At 43.9% G+C, this 19046-nt stretch overlaps 1 protein-coding gene across 1 annotated transcript in view; it reads right to left on the reverse strand.

Annotated features, from left to right (window-relative positions):
• Positions 1 to 19046, reverse strand: part of Gabrg3 (gamma-aminobutyric acid type A receptor subunit gamma3) — a 487421-nt gene that overhangs the window by 431817 nt on the left and 36558 nt on the right. Inside the window, exon 3 of the mRNA XM_057756257.1 lies at positions 10974 to 11041. Within this exon, the coding sequence (XP_057612240.1) occupies positions 10974 to 11041 (68 nt within the window). The remainder of the gene's footprint in view (positions 1 to 10973; positions 11042 to 19046) is intronic.

Below are 19046 nucleotides of genomic sequence, written 5' to 3' on the forward strand. Positions count from 1 at the left end.
TAGTTTTATTTGTTTTTTTTCTGTAGCCTCTGGAGTATGCTTCTTCCTCTTTTCAGTCCAAATTATTGCTTCCCGTATTTGCTGCAGGGCTGATTTCATGGACATAAATTCTTTTAGTCTGTTTATATCATGGAAATTTTTCTTTTCTCTTTCAACTGTGGCAGATTTTGCGGGGTAAGGGAGTCTGGATTGGCATCTGTGGTCTTTAGTAAGCTCCAAGCCCTGCAGCTTTTAAAGTTTCCACTGAAGAGTTCGGTTTTGTTTGTTTGTTTGCTTTTTTATGGGATTTTAAAATATATGACTTCTAACTTTTCTCTTACACCACTCAGTGCTCTCTCTTTAGTATTTCTTCAGTATACCTAGTGTTTAAATTATACTATGTCATGGGGAGTTTACTGTCTGGTCTTATCTATTTTTGGCTTTATATGACTTTTGTATCTGTATTGCTTTGTTTCCTTAATTTTGGAACATTTACTTCTATGATCCTGTTGATCACTATGCAATGGACCTGGAGAGAGAGGGTCCAGGGCTCACACAGTGTAGCTCTAACTGTCCTGGAACACATTGTATAGACCATGCTAGTCTTAAACTCATGGAAATCTGTAGCGATGGCAATGTAGAGAGCTGTGTGGAGTCACACCTGATGGTGCTGGCTCCCGCCCTCCGCAATCCCGAAAGCGAGTGCTCTCTGTGATAATCAACTCCTAATATCAACTAGGCCTGACTTATGCTATTATCACGCAATGATTGTCAGCTGCTTGCATATGCGTGGACCTATGGGCAGTGCCCACCTGGCAATCTGGGGTTGGCGGCCCATGCCTACTTAAGGGCTGGGAGAGGTTTGCCCAGGGAGAGAGGAAAAGAGAAGGAGAGAAAGAGAAGGGAAAAGATTGCTGTGAATAAAGTCCTGGAATAAACTGCTTAGCAAGAAGAGCTTCGGTGTTGCGGGTCTTCCTTGCTGGACGAGGGGGACCGCGACAGTTGGTGGCCCGTACAGGGACAAGACAAGTAGTGCCACATACGGGGAACCTCCAAACCTCTCTCCGTGGAGCCCAGAACTTGCTGCAGTCAGGGGGTGAACCATATAATCCTCAGGTAAAGGCTGGGGATCCGTGAAAAAAAGCAGGTTTTCCACTCTCGCCGGTAGAAGAAGGGAGAGTGGAGGTAATGAGTGCCGCGACTATAGCAGATGGATCAAAGTGAGGGCCATGACCAAAGTGGATGGTTTAAAATGAAAATAAAAGAAAAAATGGGATTTTAGAATGGGCGCTTCAACAACACACTTGATTTTTCTGGCTCTTAACGAGCTGTTAAGGAGCACATTGGAAAAGTTTTTGACTGAATGTGACACAATTGCTCCTTGGTTTGTCGTCTCTGGCAATCTTAATGTATCGTCCTGGGACAAGCTTGGTAGAGATCTGAATTTTGCTGCTGAACAAGGTACGCTAAGGAAGGGAGTTAGATTCATGTGGTTTGAATTACGGAGACCTCCTGAGTTTGCAGTGGAGTGTGAGCAGCTGCGGCTCCAAGGCCAAGGAGCTCCAAGTGGCTCCAAGGCCAAGTAGAGCTGAGGGTCAGCGAAGCTGCAAACACCCAGGGCATGCTGTGGAGAGACGAGCCAGAACACTAGGCCACTCCCAGCGTGTGCCTCAGGGCATAGAAGCGCAGCACAACCAGGGCTGTTCTGCGCTACCACGCCTCTACCTTACAGCTTGGTGGGGAGGTAGAGTTTCTGCCTCTCCCCAGTCGCTGCCGTGACCTGCGTCCGAGCGCAGCTGAAAATGGCAGTAAGAATGCAACGTCCCCGTTCAGCAGGAAGTAGCCAGACAGATTGACAACACCCAAGTTCCCTAAAACATGGTGTAAGTGGGGACCCTTCAATGGTTGCACAGCAGCAAGCCTGCTTTCCTGAGTTCCGCTCCACTCCATGCACCAGTCTGGACCCAGAACGAATGCAGCTGGGGCAGAAAGGTAGCTGGAGCAGAGCTTTGCTAGGTAGGTGGCTGTGGTAGAAGGCACATTGTCTCAGCAGTCGGTACCTAGCCTGGCGGATGCCACAGCAGTGCCAAGAATGCAGCATATGGTCACTTAGCAGAAGCAGGATCAGCTGAGCTGCTAGGAAAGCCAAAGAGGTGCACAAGGGAGAAGGTGTCTTCCATGCACTCAGCTGACAAGAATGAATGTGCCATGGGGGTATGGCAGCTGGGGTATGTTAAGAGAGGCAAGTCCATACCCTAGTCAGACATTTCTATCCATCCAGGGCTGTGTGTGACCAGCATTCAGTATGAAAGATTAACCATGCAGCTAATCTGTCTAAAGAATTGTCTAGATATCTTTTAGGTAATTGGTCTGGTGAATTCGAAAACTGGAAAAGCTGAAGATGACGATTGTGACTGTGAACTCCACACGCATGGATACCAGCCTGGCAGAAGGACTATCCTCCTGGATCACTCCATGGATCATCTGAAGGAGTGGGCGGGAGTAGGAGCCCTAGCAGGCTTAATGGTGCTTGCCTCCCTGGTATGCCTGTGGTGCGTCTGTCACATAAGGGTTTCACAGCATTGCAATGCAGTTATGATCATTCAGGCCTTCACGGCCATTGAAGCAGGACAGTCTCCCCAAGTTTGGCTAGAGATGTAAGCGAGCACAGGATGCGAGGCTTGCGCACTGCACTTGAGGTAAGCATACATCAACCTCAAGAGCAAGTCTGATTGCATGCGGGTTGGTGTCTAGCTCCCACCTCTGTAAAAAGACACTGGACAGGTCTAGTGTTTGCTGAGTGGATGACACCTGGACGGACACTAGCACATGTTCCATTTTTAACAGAGATCAGACCTCTACTCTTGCCTGTAGCTTTACAAAACAAAAAGGGGGAACTGTAGCGAGCTGCGTGAAGCCACACCTGATGGCAATGTAGAGAGCTGCGTGGAGTTGCACCTGATGGTGCTGGCTCCTGCCCTCCGCAATCCCGAAAGTGAGTGCTCTCTGTGATAATCAACTCCTAATATCAACTAGGCCTGATTTATGCTATTATCATGCAATGATTGTCAGCTGCTTTCATATGCGTGGAACTATGGGCAGTGCCCACCTGGCAATCTGGGGTTGGTGGCCCAGGCCTACTTAAGGGCTGGGAGAGAGGGAGAGAGGGGGAGAGAGAGAGAGAGAGAGAGAGAGAAGGGGAGAGAGGGGGAGAGGGGGGAGAGGGGAAGGGAGGGGGAGGGAGGGGAAGGGAGGGGGAGGGAGGGGGAGGGAGGGGGGAGGGAGGGGGGAGGGGGAGGGGGGAGGAGGGAGGGAGGGAGGGAGGGAGGGAGGGAGGGAGGGAGGGAGGGAGGGAGGGAGGGAGGGAGGGAGGGGAGATTTTACAATTGTCACAAGGTCCTGAATAAAACTGCAGTGAGAAGAGCTCCGGTGGTCGCGTCATCCTTGCTGGACAAGGGGGGCCGCGACAGAAATCAGCCCTACTCTGCCTCCAAAGTGCTAGGATTATAGGCATGTACCACCAGACCTGGCTCACAATCTATTTTTCACTTCTTAAAAGAATATTGACACCATCTATGAGACGATCTTCTTGGGTAATTGAGAATGGAGGACAGTTGTACTTCCCTAAAGCAGATGTTTCTAGAAGATATACACAATTAACTTCATTTATTTCCTGTCAAAGCCTCACTTTTTTTTGTAGAGAAACCCAGAAATATTAGGTCCCAGAAAACTCTCCCTTTTTTGATATCCTGAGAGCAGTCTGAGAGACTCTCAAGTCAAGAAAACATCTTGAGTAAGACTGCTTTGTACTAAGTTCCCGCCCAAGTTACTCTTCTGTGTTTTTTGTTTGTTTTTGTTTTTTGTTTTTTTAGAATTAAGACTTGGTCCATAAGAACTTCAATTCTCAAGTCATTTGTCAATGAAGCTGTAATTTCTTCAATGTGTCTTGGTGCCTTTGTTGAGACTCAGTTGCCTGGAGTCACGAGGGCTTATTTTCAGAGTCACTACTTTGTTCTGTAGTCATATTGTACCAATAAAGGGGTCTCTTTATTGGTCAAGCCAACCTCATGCTGCTTTGGCTACCATGACTCTGGAACATGTCTTAAACTCAGGAACGGTGATGTTTCTAAACCCACTCACTCGGTTGTGATGGCACAGGCTATTGGGCTGTTGTGTTCCCATATGAATTTTGAAAGATGGTTTATTCTAGTTCTTTGAAGAATAAAGAATGCTGGTCATAAGAAACTGGGACGAAGTGCAATGGCAGATAAAAGGGGGTTGCCTGCAATCTGTTTATGATGTAAACATGTTGAACTATCATGCCCAATTAACATGCAAAATCAACATGTATTAATGAAAAATGAAATAGCTTTACCGGCTTTTCAAACAAGGTTAAGTAGCTTTGATGGCATACATTATAACAGACCAACAGTCCCACCAAGGACCAAGAGAAACCTCAGGTAAAATATCAATTTAAAAGTTAGAGAAATCAGAAACAGACAGAGGGCAGGGATCCAGAAAGAAACCGTATTTCTTTTGCAATGTTCTCTACAGACTTTTGTCCCAAGCTAGAGTGGTAGAGAAGGCACAGAGGCTAGGCAGAGAACAGTGACCAGGATGAAGACAGCAAGGGGATCTGAGAAAGGGTTTGGGGACAAGAAATCCAAAAAAAGAGTAGCTTCAAATTCCCAGAAAGCAAGTGATAAAGCCGAGTCTGGGAACCTAGGTCTGTGAACCCAGCCACGCAGAAGGCTGAGGAAGAGGACTGCAAAATCAAGGCCACCATGGGCCAGCTTGGGTGGCTTCAAGTGAGGCTCTATCTTAAAATTCTTAAAGGCAGCAATTGCAGCTCAGTTTTGTGTACATAATATCCTGCATTTAACCACAAGTGCTGAGAAAAAAAAGTAAGCAATGGCAGAAATGAGCCAATAAGTGACAAGTGAGAGCTTCCTTTCAACACATTTGCTGACTTAGCCACACAGAGAGGAGACAATCATGAAAATGAGTGTACGAGACAAGGCCCTCAGTTGACACCTCGAGAGAACCGCGCCTACGAAATGGGGGGGGGGGCAGTGCCCAACAGAGCCTCAGCAAAACAACAGGCCAGCCTACACTGGCTCACACCTGCCCAGAGACGTGTAAATATGACTTTAGAACTCACAGGTTCTCGGGCACAAGCAACGTTGCCTGAACTGTCACGAAGCAAAAACAAACAACACAGTGCAACAGAAGCAGACCAGAAATGGACAGAAATGGTGGTTATGAGACCTGGATTTAATGACCAACATATGCAAGAAAAATGGACTGCAAGATGCAAGATGGAGAGTCCCCAAACTGGAATCTGTTCAAATAAAATCACAATTTTACAGCCAAAAGGCACGAGACTTTAGACCTGAATAGATGCATGGCTTCCACAGAACACTGAGCAGTTGAAGAAAGACTTAGCGATTAGAAGGCGAGTTGGAAAGCTTTGTACCAAGTCCAACATAGAGCACAAATGGAGAACAAAGAGCAAAGACAGTAGGGACACAGAACACATGGGAGGTTTCAGGTAACTAGAGTCACACAAGATAGGAAAGAAAACAATGTTGGAACAATGTAAGAGATAACACGAAGAATATCTGAAGTTCTTTCTAGCTCTGAGATATTCTAAATCCCATGCTGTGCCGGGAACTCTGAGCATCAGAATTTGTTCATCTTATCTTACTATGTTCATGGTATCATTGGTGAGCTTCTCCTCTTCCTTTCCCATTACCAACCACATAGACCCTCGCAATGTGTTTCCTACCCTCTTAAGAAATAACATCTGATACCTATGTAAGAGTGGAACCATGGGTATTTGTCTTTCTTGCCTGGCTTAATGTAACATAGTCCAGGTCTACCCACGTTTCTGTGAATGACTAGAGTGGCACAATAATATAATATTGTTCATGCACAATTGACTCTGTATCTTGACTATGACCAATGTTCTTTCTCCAAAGGAAAAAAAATACTCGTGGTCTTGGATGCTTTTCCTGCCTTTATTTTATTTATTTCATCATCACATGGTATTTACTTGAAACTAAACATCACATTGTGCCCAAAGATATGTGAAATTACTTTGTCAATCAAAAACAAAAAAGAGTAACTTCTTTTTCAAGCATGAATGTAGAATATCAAACGACAAATTCAAAAATGCTACGAACCTTGGGTAAAACAACTTCCAGCATTATCAACCCCTATGGTGTGGTCACGGCTGTCTGATGTTCCCTCTCAAAACATCTGCTCTAACGGGACAAGAGTGGGGTTGTGAGTCTCACTTCTCTCCCATCCCCTCCAGGGCTGTACAGCATGCTACCAGTTCTGCACACTGAGGCTAGGAGTCATTGCCAGGGCTGTACAGCATGCTACCAGTTCTGCATACTGAGGCTATGAGTCATCGCCATGAATATTCTAGTGCTGTCTAGCCTGCCTCTGTGCCTTCTCAACTACCTGCTATTACTTATTCTACATAGTGATGATTGATTGGGCTTCCACGAGGAAGCTGGCGGCAGAGTCGACAAAGAAGGAGGAATCAGTGTGGAGTCACATTGAGTGTGGCTGTAGTCCTGCATCATCTGGGAAAAGTGCAGGTACGAAGCTCTCAGAAGACCAGTTCAGTAGTTTCCAGGATTAGTGGAGAGAAGAGGAATGAGCAGGACATACTAGGTGCTAACTAGAGGTATGATCCTCAGTGCTATATAGTTGTGATACAATATTCAGGACGCAATGAAAGAGCCCTCCCATCAGCTGCACACTTGCAAGGTTCTCTGTACATTATGTCCAAACTTTCAGGAAAGAAAAATTCAATCTTTCAATTTTTAGAAAGGAAAAGCAATCCTAACCCTGGGACATGCTGAACCCTCATCTAAGTGTGGAGCGGAAGTGGTATTTCTATAGTACGCACAGCTGCATTTCAGTCCATGGCCGGGAAGATGTCCTGGGGTGACCCCCAAGCTGATCATATTTAGCATCCTCCCCATAAGATCTGAAGGAGCTCCATTTAACTCCACACAAATAAGAACAATGGATAATCCATCAGGACAACACCCTGGAGATTAAACCTTCTGGAAAGGTTACTAAAAGAGGAAATTCTCGAAAAGGAACTCACAGGTGCCTCTCTGGAAACAGCTCTCTTGATCTTGACCAATCTGTGTCCACCAGGAGCTGCACACATAGCGCACAATGCAGTGGGTATAACACGGAGGATGCTATGACAACTCTAATAAAGTCCTATCCTCCTGGTCCCAAAGGGACTAAGCACAAAGAGCTGCAGGACATTGGTGCCAGTGTGCCCAGTGCCCTGAGCTCCACCCTCTGTTTCCTGGCCTAGCTGGAAGTTCTGAAATTAGAATCCAAGTCTTCACAAAACCAGTCCTGTGACAATGGAGGCAGTAACAGCTGATGTCTTTCTTGATCTATCGATTGCTAAGCAGCTATTTGCTGAAAATTCTAACACCGTATTGAACTTGAACATCATGGCTAACGATAAATGGAAACCATATCCTGAAACCCTGAATACACTCCAAATGATCTCCCCACCCTATAACACAGACTTTAACTGAGTTGCCTTCCTCTCTGCCATCCACTTTTGATTGTTGGAACTCGCAGGTGGAAGGAGAGAAAGGACCCCACACGCTGTGCCCTCATTTCTACACATGTACCATAGCATGTGTGTTTATGTACGTATATGTATACACACAATACACACACACACACACACATGCACGCAAAGGTCCTGCTCTGAGGGAGGTGAGAGCACACACGGAACTGGTGCTAGGGTGAAGTCAAACCCACCCTGCAGCTGGGGAACAGGAGCATGGCCGGCAGACCCTTGGGAGACCTCGATGACCTTCTGAGGCAATTTCACAGAGGCTCCACAGAGGTCCTTTGGCTCCTAGAGAGTCAGAATGGCAAAAGGCACGATTCACAGAGCTGTGGATCTATACCATAGTCCCAGAAGATAAGATACTTACAAGCGAAATGCGGACCTTGGGATACACGAGAAGTACTGCGTAGGAAACTGAATGTAAGTGATGAGGATTGAGTCTGCAGTGAACGGTGGATGCCAGGAACGAAGGAAACTCAACTGACGACTGTTATGGTGGGGAAGCATCATTGGGAAGTGTGTTTAGGGTTTCAGGATTTAAGCTTTCATTTAGCTTCAGCCACAGTGTTAAAGTTTGATACGGTTGTAGGATTTTCCCCCAATAACCACTTAGCAATCAACAAATTAAGAAAGACATTGACCGTTACTGACTCCGTTCTCACAGGACTCTTAAGTGACTTTGTAGCTGCTGAGACTTCTAATTTCAGAACTTCCAGCTGGGCAGTGAAACAAAGATGGCATTCAGTCCATTTGGCACCCGGATACTGATGTACTATAGTTGTTTGTGCTTAGCCCCTCTGGGACCAGGAGAGTATCAGATAGGAGTTTCCATTTCCCAGAAATCTAAGAAGCATAGGGACATAGGCATCTTCTTCTGAGGGTTTAGTTACATCTATTCATTGGTGTGTCTGTGTATGTGCATGCATGTGTATGCAAGCATGCATGCAGTCTATGGTGTACGTACAGAACTAAGGAGACAACTTGTGGGGTCAGTTCTCTCCTTCCGCCTGTGAGTTTCAGGAACTGAACTCAGGTCTTTGGACGCGGCAGCAAACGCCTTTCCCTGCTGAGCCATCTTGCCACCCCTGATTAACGTCATTCTTTACTACTTGATGGAAGGGCCAGAATTCAAGATTTAAATCCTAACATGGGGAGCAGAGGTGTGTTTCAGCTGATGAAGCACTTGCTTAGCCTGCAGAAGCACTTGCTTAGCCTGCAGAAGCCCTGGGTTGGATCTACAGCATGGCATTAACCAGGAATGGCAGTGCATGCCTATAATCCCAGCACTCAGATCAGAGGTTCATGATAAAGTTGGTTACACAGCAAACCTGAGCCCAGCCTGGGACATATGATAACCTATCTCAAAAAAAAAATAATAATAATCCTAAAAGGATGAAGCGAGAATTACCAAGAGATCTTATGAGGTCTAGTCAACATACTGAGAAGGCTGCTACAGTTCTTCAAACCTAGGACATAACTCAAATCTCTCCCATCTTTTTTCAGGCCTTGGTCCCTTAGGTCCAGGGATGCTTTGTGGCCAGCGTTCACTCATCTCCACTTGTGTCACACGGGGGACCTTGTAGAGCCATCCCCGTCTGCAAATGATCACACTGACCTCATTGGGAAACGTGGTTCCGACAATACCTACCTGCTAACCCATCTTGAATGACTTTGACCTTCACTCAAGACCTTGCCATCTGTGGCTGATGTCACACGGCATCCTGCTCTGGCAGATCTGATCTCCACACAAAAATGCCCCACCAGAGTGTACTTCTAAGCACCAAGTACATCTCCAAGCTACAGGGGCTAGGCAAACCTCCAGGAACACCAATGCGCCATCCGCACTAAAGGGCTGTGTGATTGTGTCTGCGGAGGAACTGTCAGTGTTAGGGATAAACTGCACCAAGGCACTGAGAAGGTGTGTGGACGAAAGACAACCAGACCAATAGCAGGGTAAGAAACAAATGCATTAAAATCAAGCACTTCCTGAACACAGTCCGTTGAGTTAATTACTTCCCAGGTAAGAGAATATTACATTATTAATTGGTTTTAGTACACACCCCATTTTCAGCCAATGGGTTGTGTAAAGTAAGTTTCTTTTATTCAGCCGGGCGGTGGTGGCTCACACCTTTAATCCCAGCACTCGGGAGGCAGAGGCAGGCGGATCTCTGGGAGTTCGAGGCCAGCCTGGTCTACAAGAGCTAGTTCCGGGACAGGCACCAAAGCTACAGAGAAACCCTGTCTTGAAAAACCAAAAAAAAAAAAAAAAAAAAAAAGTTTCTTTTATTCATTCTACCTCTTTGTTCATACAATGGATGGCATTGATATTCATTTTTTATTCGGAGGTTTTGTGTTTTTGCTACAGACGGCACATGTAACCTCACACATGTTACTGTTAAAACCATTAGCCACACCTTTGAGATGTTTCAATTTTTGAAAAGACAATCCTTCATAACAAAATTTTACCATGCCATGGAAGCTTTATGTCAGCAAAGAACACTTGTAATATCTAGCAATTAAAAGAGACGTTCCTGCCGTTGATCTGAAGGAGCTAATCCCAAGCACAACACACTACAAGGAGAAAGCAGGAGCTGGTGTGTCAGCAATACCATGTCCATTCTCTCAGACATCCCCAGATTCAGAGGCAGTAGGCATAAAGAAGCCCCAAACAGAACACTGCTGGCAACATCAAATTACCCACTCTGGGTATGCAACAATGCATCTGAGCAGGAGGCACACAACACCTGGCAGACATGTCAAAGGGTCTGTGTAACACATTCTAGCACAGTGACACTTGCTAAGCAGCTAAGCACCTGCCATGGGGACTAACATCTTCCACAGGAGAGTCCCATGCCCAGCTTGCATACAAGCCTATGGAAACCCATATGCTCAGGAAAATAATGTATTTGCTCTTAGAGACCTCTGAAGCAGATACACAAATGACCAAGAGGGGCTTATCCACAGATTCAAACCAAAAGGTGCCTGCCACTTATATGCATCCCTAATATAAGAGAGGCCCACAGATTCAAACCAAAAGGTGCCTGCCACTTATATGCATCCCTAATATAAGGGAGGCCAGATAAAGACAATGGCTACACAGCCCTGAACAATCCCATTTGAAAAGCATGTACTGTCAACATGTGTGAGAGTGGGGACAATTCGTGCTCTCCAGAGCAAAGGCTCATGACTGATGTCACAAGCGGTGTCTCCTGAATCTTAAAGACCATTTTCAATATCACATCGCTGAACACTTAAAAAGTTATCGTGGTCTTTGAACCCACATGACAAAACTCCAACACAAATCCACTGGAGACCGGACGCATAAAGGGATACAGGAGCCGCCGAGCCAAACACAGGGGCTTCTTACCATGTTTATGGATGACACAGGGCCTATGCTGTTCACATAAATGTCCACATCGATCACAGTCGGCTTTACTGTGGAGAAGAATACACATGTGTTAGTAATGTATGGAACAGTGAGAACAGGAGTACGAAGCCCAATGTCCAGAGGCTTAGCCACTAACAAACAGCACAGGAGGGGGGATTTCTCCTGGGGACTTAATTTGCATTGAAAACTCAACTCAGCTTGTCTTACTTCCTAAACTCTTTCTAAAAGGAGGAGAGATTCCCACTTGAATTTATTCAGCTGTGGGAAGATAAGACAGTTACCCACTGCAAATTGCCAGTAACACAGATGACTACAGAGATATTTGTTGTTACTTAAGCTGATTTTATGGCAAAGAAATGAGATAAAATATAAGACATTGCATATGTAATCTAATGTCTAAGGAATTATAAAGCTGAATCACAGATGAGCAATATCAGAGGTAGATAAAAAACCAATAATTTCAAAGCAAAATTCTAGTAAGTTCGAACACCAAGAAAAATGAAAACACGGCTTAAAATTATCACCGTTATTATTTAAGGAGACATACACATGTCTAGCACAGAGTTAAAATGCTACAGTCAAAAGTGTTGAGAATGAAGATACCACCATTTCAAGTGTGAGTGTGCACAGCTCCTGTGAGCAGCACACACTGCAGGTTAGAATGTGAGTATGCACAACTCCTGTGAGCAGCACACACTGCAGGTTAGAGTGTGAGTGTGCATAACTCCTGTGAACAGCACACACTGCAGGTTACAGTGTGAGTGTGCACATCTCTGTGAGCAACACACACTACAGGTTACAGTGTGAGTGTGCATAGCTCCTGTGAACATTACGTATTGCAGGTTAGAGTGTGAGTGTGCACAGCTCCTGTGAGTGATACACTGCAGGTTAGAGTGTGAGTGTGCACAGCTCCTGTGAGTGATACACCGCAGGTTACAGTGTGAGTTTGCACAGCTCCAGTGAGTGACACACACTGCAGGTTGCAGTGTGAGTGTGTACAGCTCCCATGGGCAGCACACACTGCAGGTTCCACGATAACTCAGGTTCCTCTCCCTTGCCTGCAGAGGAACCGAGCACTACCAGTGAGGAGACAAGGATTCTATAGAGTCCAAGCTCAGGAGCCAATGCCCTGTTCAGGGGGAAGTCCTTCACTACTCAGGAATAGTCAAAGGAGAGAACAGGGCGAGTTTCAGAATATTCCTGCCCAAGAGGAACATAAACAAGATGCACGAACTTGCCCACATGAAGTTTCCATGGAAACAAGACTGTTTGCTGCTGCAATTATTTCAATGGGCCTTCTTCAGTTTTGCTGAATAGCTGCTCATTCACAAATGGACCCTACACTTTGCTTCTGGAAATGAGGTATCTTTGGGCTTCCAGACCTACACATTCAGGGATCAAAATCCAGGACAGTGGTTCTCAGACTTGAGATGAAACAACAGTCATGGATTTAATCAACGCCCAACATCTGTCAGCACATCCAAGCCATGTTAATTCCAAAGAGCTGCTGGCATTTCAGACGAAAGCCCCAACACAATTCTACATGGTATACACATGACATATAAATTTCGGATAAGCTGAAACTAAACCAGAAACTAGGCTTTCCTGATCATTAAAATGACGGACAGCACCTTCCTTTGGCTTCACTGGATTCTTCGCTGTTCTGTTTCCATGCACAACAACTTCAGATCATGCTGTGTAGAAGACTGTGTGACGTGACGTCAGTCAAGTCTTTCCACACAAGCCTTTTCTCATTGTTTCTGAGTACTTATTAGACTCTGGGTTTCTCAGTTCATTAATCTCATTAAATTACAAGGGCTCGAAGACACCAAGCCTGAATGGCCTCAAGTAGGCGTGTGAAATGTATTGAGTGTGGCAACGTAACAGTGATTTTTAAGAGAGAAGCAGAAGGAATACACACACTTGCACACATATACGCTCATAAATGTTGGGGGAACCACCGGTTTTAGCTTTAAGCAGAGTCATGATACTGTCAGTGACGCATTTTAGAATGCCATCCAACAGCTGTGCCCAAGAATCACACAGGCCATGCTTGATAATTCAGACACTAAAGAAACAGTTCTGACGAAGGCTTTCAACAAAGTCATCAAGCATCCAATGAGAGAAAACAGCAGCCTTTTGACAATGCTTGAAAAACTGAATATTCAAGAGCAAAAGAATAAATTTGGACCTTTACATCTCAGTTCATAACCAAAGATAGACTCAAAATAGGTTCAAAATGAACCATAGCTAAAACTATGAAAACTATCAGAAGTAAAGATGGGGAAGCATTGTGATGTTTAATTTTGTCAGGGTGTCTTGCACTGAATATCAAAATCTCAGACAATAAAAAGAGAAATAGATCAGTTTTACTACAGCAAATTTAAACATGTACACAGGAGGCCCAGCAGAGTGGAACAGCCATCCTACAGTGGAAATGTGCATTGTTGATAATAAGGAAAATTACTCAGGTACTATGGATGATGGCATGGTGGTTCCTCAAAACAGTAAACAGAATTACCACTAGGTACAACCATCAAACATCTGGGTATTTTACCAACAGGAATAGCAAGAGGGACTCAATAGATATTTGAATGTCCATATTTATACTGAGCCATTCACAAAAACCCAAAATAACAGAAATAAGTCAGGTGTCCACCAAAGATGAAGAAGAATGCAAGTGGGGATATGATGGAATTTAATTTAATCTTTAAGAGGAATTAAATTTTAATACATGGTACCGACTTGGATGAATGATGAAGGCAGTATGCTGAATAAATGATCCCATCACAAGTCAAACACTACACGAATCCATTTATACGAAATATCTCACCCCGTGAAATTCAAGGAAACGTCAATTACAATGGTGGTTGCCAGGGGCTATAGAGAGAAGAGGGATGAATTAAGCTTCGATGGAAAGACAAGGAGGAAGTGAATAATTGAGACAGAATGCAATGCTACCAATTTATAGTTCAATGAATACAGATAAGATGGAAAGTTTTAGGATGTACATCCTAAATTACATATAAATAAAGACACTTGAATTTTGCATACAAATGGACGGAAATTGAAAACACTATCCTGAGTGAGGTAAGCCAGACCCAAAAAGAGGAACATGGGATGTACTCACTCATATTTGGTTTCTAGCCATAAATAAAGGACATTGAGACTATAATTCGTGACTCTAGAGAAGCTAAATAAGAAGGTGAACCCAAAGAAAAACATATAAGCATCCCCCTGAATATTAACCTTCATCAGGCGATGAAAGAAGACAGAGACAGAGACCAACATTGGAGCACTGGACTGAAGTCTCACGATCCAAAGGAGGAGCAGAAGGAGAGTGAGCACGAGCAAGGAACTCAGGACGGCGAGGGGTGCACCCACACACTGAGGCAATGGGGATGATCTATCGGGAACTCACCAAGGCCAGCTGGCCGGGGACTGAAAAAGCATGGGACAAAACCGGTCTCGCTGAACATAATGGACAGTGAGGACTACTGAGAACTGAAGAACAATGGCAATGGGTTCTTGATCCTATTGCATGTAATGGCTTTGTGGGAGCCCAGGTAGTTTGGATGCTCACCTTAATAGACCTGGATGGAGGTGGGTGGTCCTTGGACCTCCCACAGGGCAGAGAAACCTGCTTGCTCTTTGGGCTGAGGAGGAAGGAAGACTCGATTGGGGGAGGGGGAGGGAACGGGAGGTGGTGGCGGGGAAGAGGCAGAAATCTTTAATAATTAAATTAATTAATTAATAAAAAAAATCAGCAAGAAAAAAAAAAAATAAAGACACACACACACACACACACACACACTTAAAGCACAATATGATTTGGAAATACCTAGGCAACAGAAAGAATAATGACATCTTTCACAAAGGTAATACATCCAAAAATAGCAACAACAGGGACCAGTATTTTAAGTGAGAGGAGACAAATTCTACTGAAAGATTATTTAAAGGGGGGGGGATTATAACTGGGTCATATTTATTGACTGAAAAATATATCCACTTGCAATTCTTTGTTTGAGCTCTCTCTTGCCTTTCTGGGGGTTATTTCTTAAAAATTTAGAGTAACTACATCTGAGAAGATTGTGCAGTGAACAAGAGCTTGACCAAGGAACAATGGGTAAGGCTTGAGAAACCTCAGCCAAGACCTCCCTACAGAGGTTGCTGGAACCCTCAGGGACAGTGTGGTCTACAGTGTCCCCTCACCATTGACACAGAACCACTGTGTATGCATGAATGGTTATTTCACTACACCATGGCATTTCTCACCTTAAATCAAACAACCGAGGAGAGAATGGTGGCTATCTGAACTGTCAGGACAGAGACAAATCCTGGTGCCCATGAGAGGAGCAGCTGTCACAGCTTGCAGGAGGCTTGGAATAGGTAGTCTGATGATGGACCTAAGAGGCTTAGCCTCCATAGTCTGGAGATGCAGTTCTCTGTCCTGGTTATTGCCATCACCACAGGAATCCTAGATGGTAAACACTGCAAAGGAAAATCTTGAAAACAGTTCATGGACTCAAGTGTCTCTGAGACTTGATATTAAAAATTATAGTTCCTGAAGTTCAAGCTTTTTATTACACAACCTTCAGAATCTTGTGACACAAATATATTTTTATTTCCAACAAGTTATATGTCATGGGCTCTCTTCAGATAGCACATGTGTTCTTCCTAGGAAATGTCCAAAATGCCAGCCTTAATGAGAGACAGAGGCAGAGAAAGACAGAGACAGACACAACACACACAAAGAGAGGGGGAGAGGGAGGAAGAGAGAGAGAGGGAGAGAGAGAGAGAACACGCCTCTTTAATCCACATCCAGCTACCTACTTCTCAAGGTTAGTAGCATAGCAATTCCTTGAGGTCTCTTGGTTCCAGGAGCCTCGCAGATGTAAAATCCTTGCCTGCTCAAGTCCCTTACGTAAAATTGGGTGATATGATGTGGGAGTCCCCTCTGTGTGCTGTGATTACCATTAATGAATAAAGAAACTGCTTTGGCCTGTTCATAGGGCAGAACTTAGGTAGGTGGGGAGGACTGGACTGAACGCTGGGAGAAAGAAGGGCAGAGTCGGAGGGATGCCATGGATCTGCCACAGAAGATAGATGTGCTAAAACTCTGCTGGTAGGCTGTGACCTCATAGTACAGATGAATAGAAATGGGTTAAATTAAGATGTGTTAGCCAATAAGAAGCTAGAGGTAATGGGCCAAAGCGGTGCTTTAATTAATAAAGTTTCTGTGTGATTATTTCAGTTCTGGGTGGCCGGGACAAACAATCGGTTCCTTACAACAAATTGGCACCCACATGTCCATCTAAATCCACTTAAAACCTGAGAGAGTTTGAAAAGGAATTCTAGACACAAAAATACAGAGTTTAACACAGCTTCTTGCTGTTTGCTGGAGGTGTGCTGCAGCGCCTGTAAGAGAGATTTTCCTGATTCAGACTTAGCAGAAAAAAAAAAGCCGCGTGGTTTTAAAACATGGCTTCCTGGGCGATGTTGCCAGCTGAACTCTGGCTATGGAGCATTTTGAATGGCATTTGCTGGCAGAGTGTTTGTGTGCCCACTCAAGGTTGGGAGGAAAGTGGCTGAGACTATGCCTGTGGTTCGGCACTCCCTGCCTGGGCAGATGGTGAGATCAGGTCTACTAGGCTTGCACAGGTAAGAGAGCATGGCAGAATCCAGCTGCCATACACAGAGATGTTTCCAAGCTGCACAGTGCTCTGTATGGCAGACTTGGCTATTACTCAGATAAAAACGGTTTATGCACTGCACGCTCATTCTTAGGGTTGAACTACTGAGCGCAGCTCCTGCCTGGTGGCCCCAGAGTTGACAGTGGTGGTGTTTCCACCATTTTAAAAGTGGACAGAGAGGCAGAGCCAGCATCAAGCTGCCTACCATTTTAAAAGCTTTTCCAGACAGTAGAGAATTACACTTAATGCAATAAGAACAGATTCAGACATAAAAGAATTTTAAATGGGTCACAGTGTTGGATAAGTGTACATAGGCTTGGAAGAGAGAAGAAAAAGAGTATACAGTTGAAAAAGAAGTAAAAAAAATATTTAAAGAGACAGAGTACAGACAGTCATTGATTAAAAGGAGTAAAGAAAAATAAGCCATGTAAAGATGAAAAATTCACAGAGTCTGGATTAGGTATATTACTGTGTTTTCTTTGAATTTTTTGGCTGTGAAGGAGCTAAGTGCAGAGAGACATTTCATTGTATGGGCTGCTAAGCTAAACCAGCATATATATTATAAAGGTATCATGACTTCCAAATTTGGGTCTAAGAATATATTGCTTTGGAAAAGAGGTTCTTCTCTTGTTCCCACAGAGGATGGGAACCTTTGGATTGCTTCCAAACCAATATGGCTTCATGGAACAAGCCCCCCCTGAAAGGTTGCTGTGAACACCCTCAAAAAGAAAATTCTTCACACAACTGCTGACTAAGATGAACCTAGCACAGAGGATACACCAAGAAAGACTTGATTAACATTGCTCCCAAACATCAGGAAGTAGTATGGCTAGAACTACACCCACATTCCCAAATACTGTTTATAACTGTTTACATTTAAAGGGGCATACGTTATAGAGATTTACACTGGTATGAACTTTGGTTTACTGATATAAATTTAAGGTCAATTTTGTTATATGTATAACTGTGTTCTTTATTAAGGTATTGTGATTGTATAGTTCATTTTAAAAATGTAATGTATAATTAAGAAATATAGGTTAATAGATAATCATCTATAATAGTCAAGCTTGTAGTCATGTTAGTTAGATTTTCTAGATGCATAGAGATATATTTCAGATGGATAGGTACTCTTCAAATATTTCAGAGACCTTTAGAATATGGCATTTAAAATGTTTTTTAATAACTTAGGGCTTTTCATGATGGTGAGACACATTTGCTCCTGGCAGCACCAAGCTACTTCAAAAGGATGATGAGCATTAAAGAGGCTCCTTATGGAGTTGATTAGCCATTTGTGCAAGAAACTGCCTGGTCTGTTTCACTGGACCTGCAGGACCCACAGAGAAATGACTGCTGAACTTGCCTAAAGGTGAGATGATCCTTCAGGGTTTCTGATTCATGAAAGAGTCTACAAGACATTCTGCAGGATATAGAAGAAAGTGACTGAACTCTCTTTGAAATTTCCTGCATCATGGAAAAGTCTGCCAGATACTATAGGCCTGTAGGCCGAAGATGAATGCCCCAACGGTACAGAAGAACATTGGGTAACTGTCCAAGCAGTGAGATGTCTCTGTCAGTTCTAGAGCTGTGGGAGTTGCTTATAATGCACTTTCTGTTTACTTAGGTAATATTATATCCTTCTGGACCCTTTGATGGAGTTGAAGAATAGCTAGATAGTTATAGCTATAGTTTTCCTTAGTTATGATAAAAGATACCGTAAATAGAAATATTGTAATTGTAATTCTTGCTTGATAGCTGCTTTGTTATATGTAATTTTACTATGTTAAAGTAAAAACCTCTTTTTTTATTTAAACAGAAAAGGGGAGGTGATGTGAAAGGCCCCTCTGTATGTTGTGATTACCGTTAATAAATAAAGAAACTGCCATGTGCTGTTGATAGGGCAGAACTTAGGTAAGTGGAGAGGACTGGACTGAATGTCGGGAGAAAAAAGGGCAGAGTCAAGGGGATGCCATGGCACTGCCACCGAAGATAGATGTGCTGAAACTCTCCCGGTAGGGCCACGACCTCATAGTTATAAACAGACTAATAGAAATAGGTTAAATTAAGATGTAAGAGTTAGCCAACAAGAAGCTAGAGGTAATGGGCCAAGCAGTGTTTTAATTAATATGTTTCAGGTTCTGGGCAGCCAGGACGAACAAGTAATATCTTGCAACAGTGATACTTTCCTATAACCTATACACAACATTGTCAATCAATTCCAGATAACACGCTGAATACTATGGAAACATTATACAAATAATTATTTATCCTGCACAAGTAATATAAATATAATCTTTCCCACTGTAGCAACAATGGATCAACAACTGGATAAATCTACAGATGTAATCAGTGGGGACAGAAG

The sequence above is a fragment of the Chionomys nivalis genome, chromosome 23 (genome assembly GCF_950005125.1).
Source record: "Chionomys nivalis chromosome 23, mChiNiv1.1, whole genome shotgun sequence".
In the NCBI taxonomy this organism is placed as follows: domain Eukaryota; kingdom Metazoa; phylum Chordata; class Mammalia; order Rodentia; family Cricetidae; genus Chionomys; species Chionomys nivalis.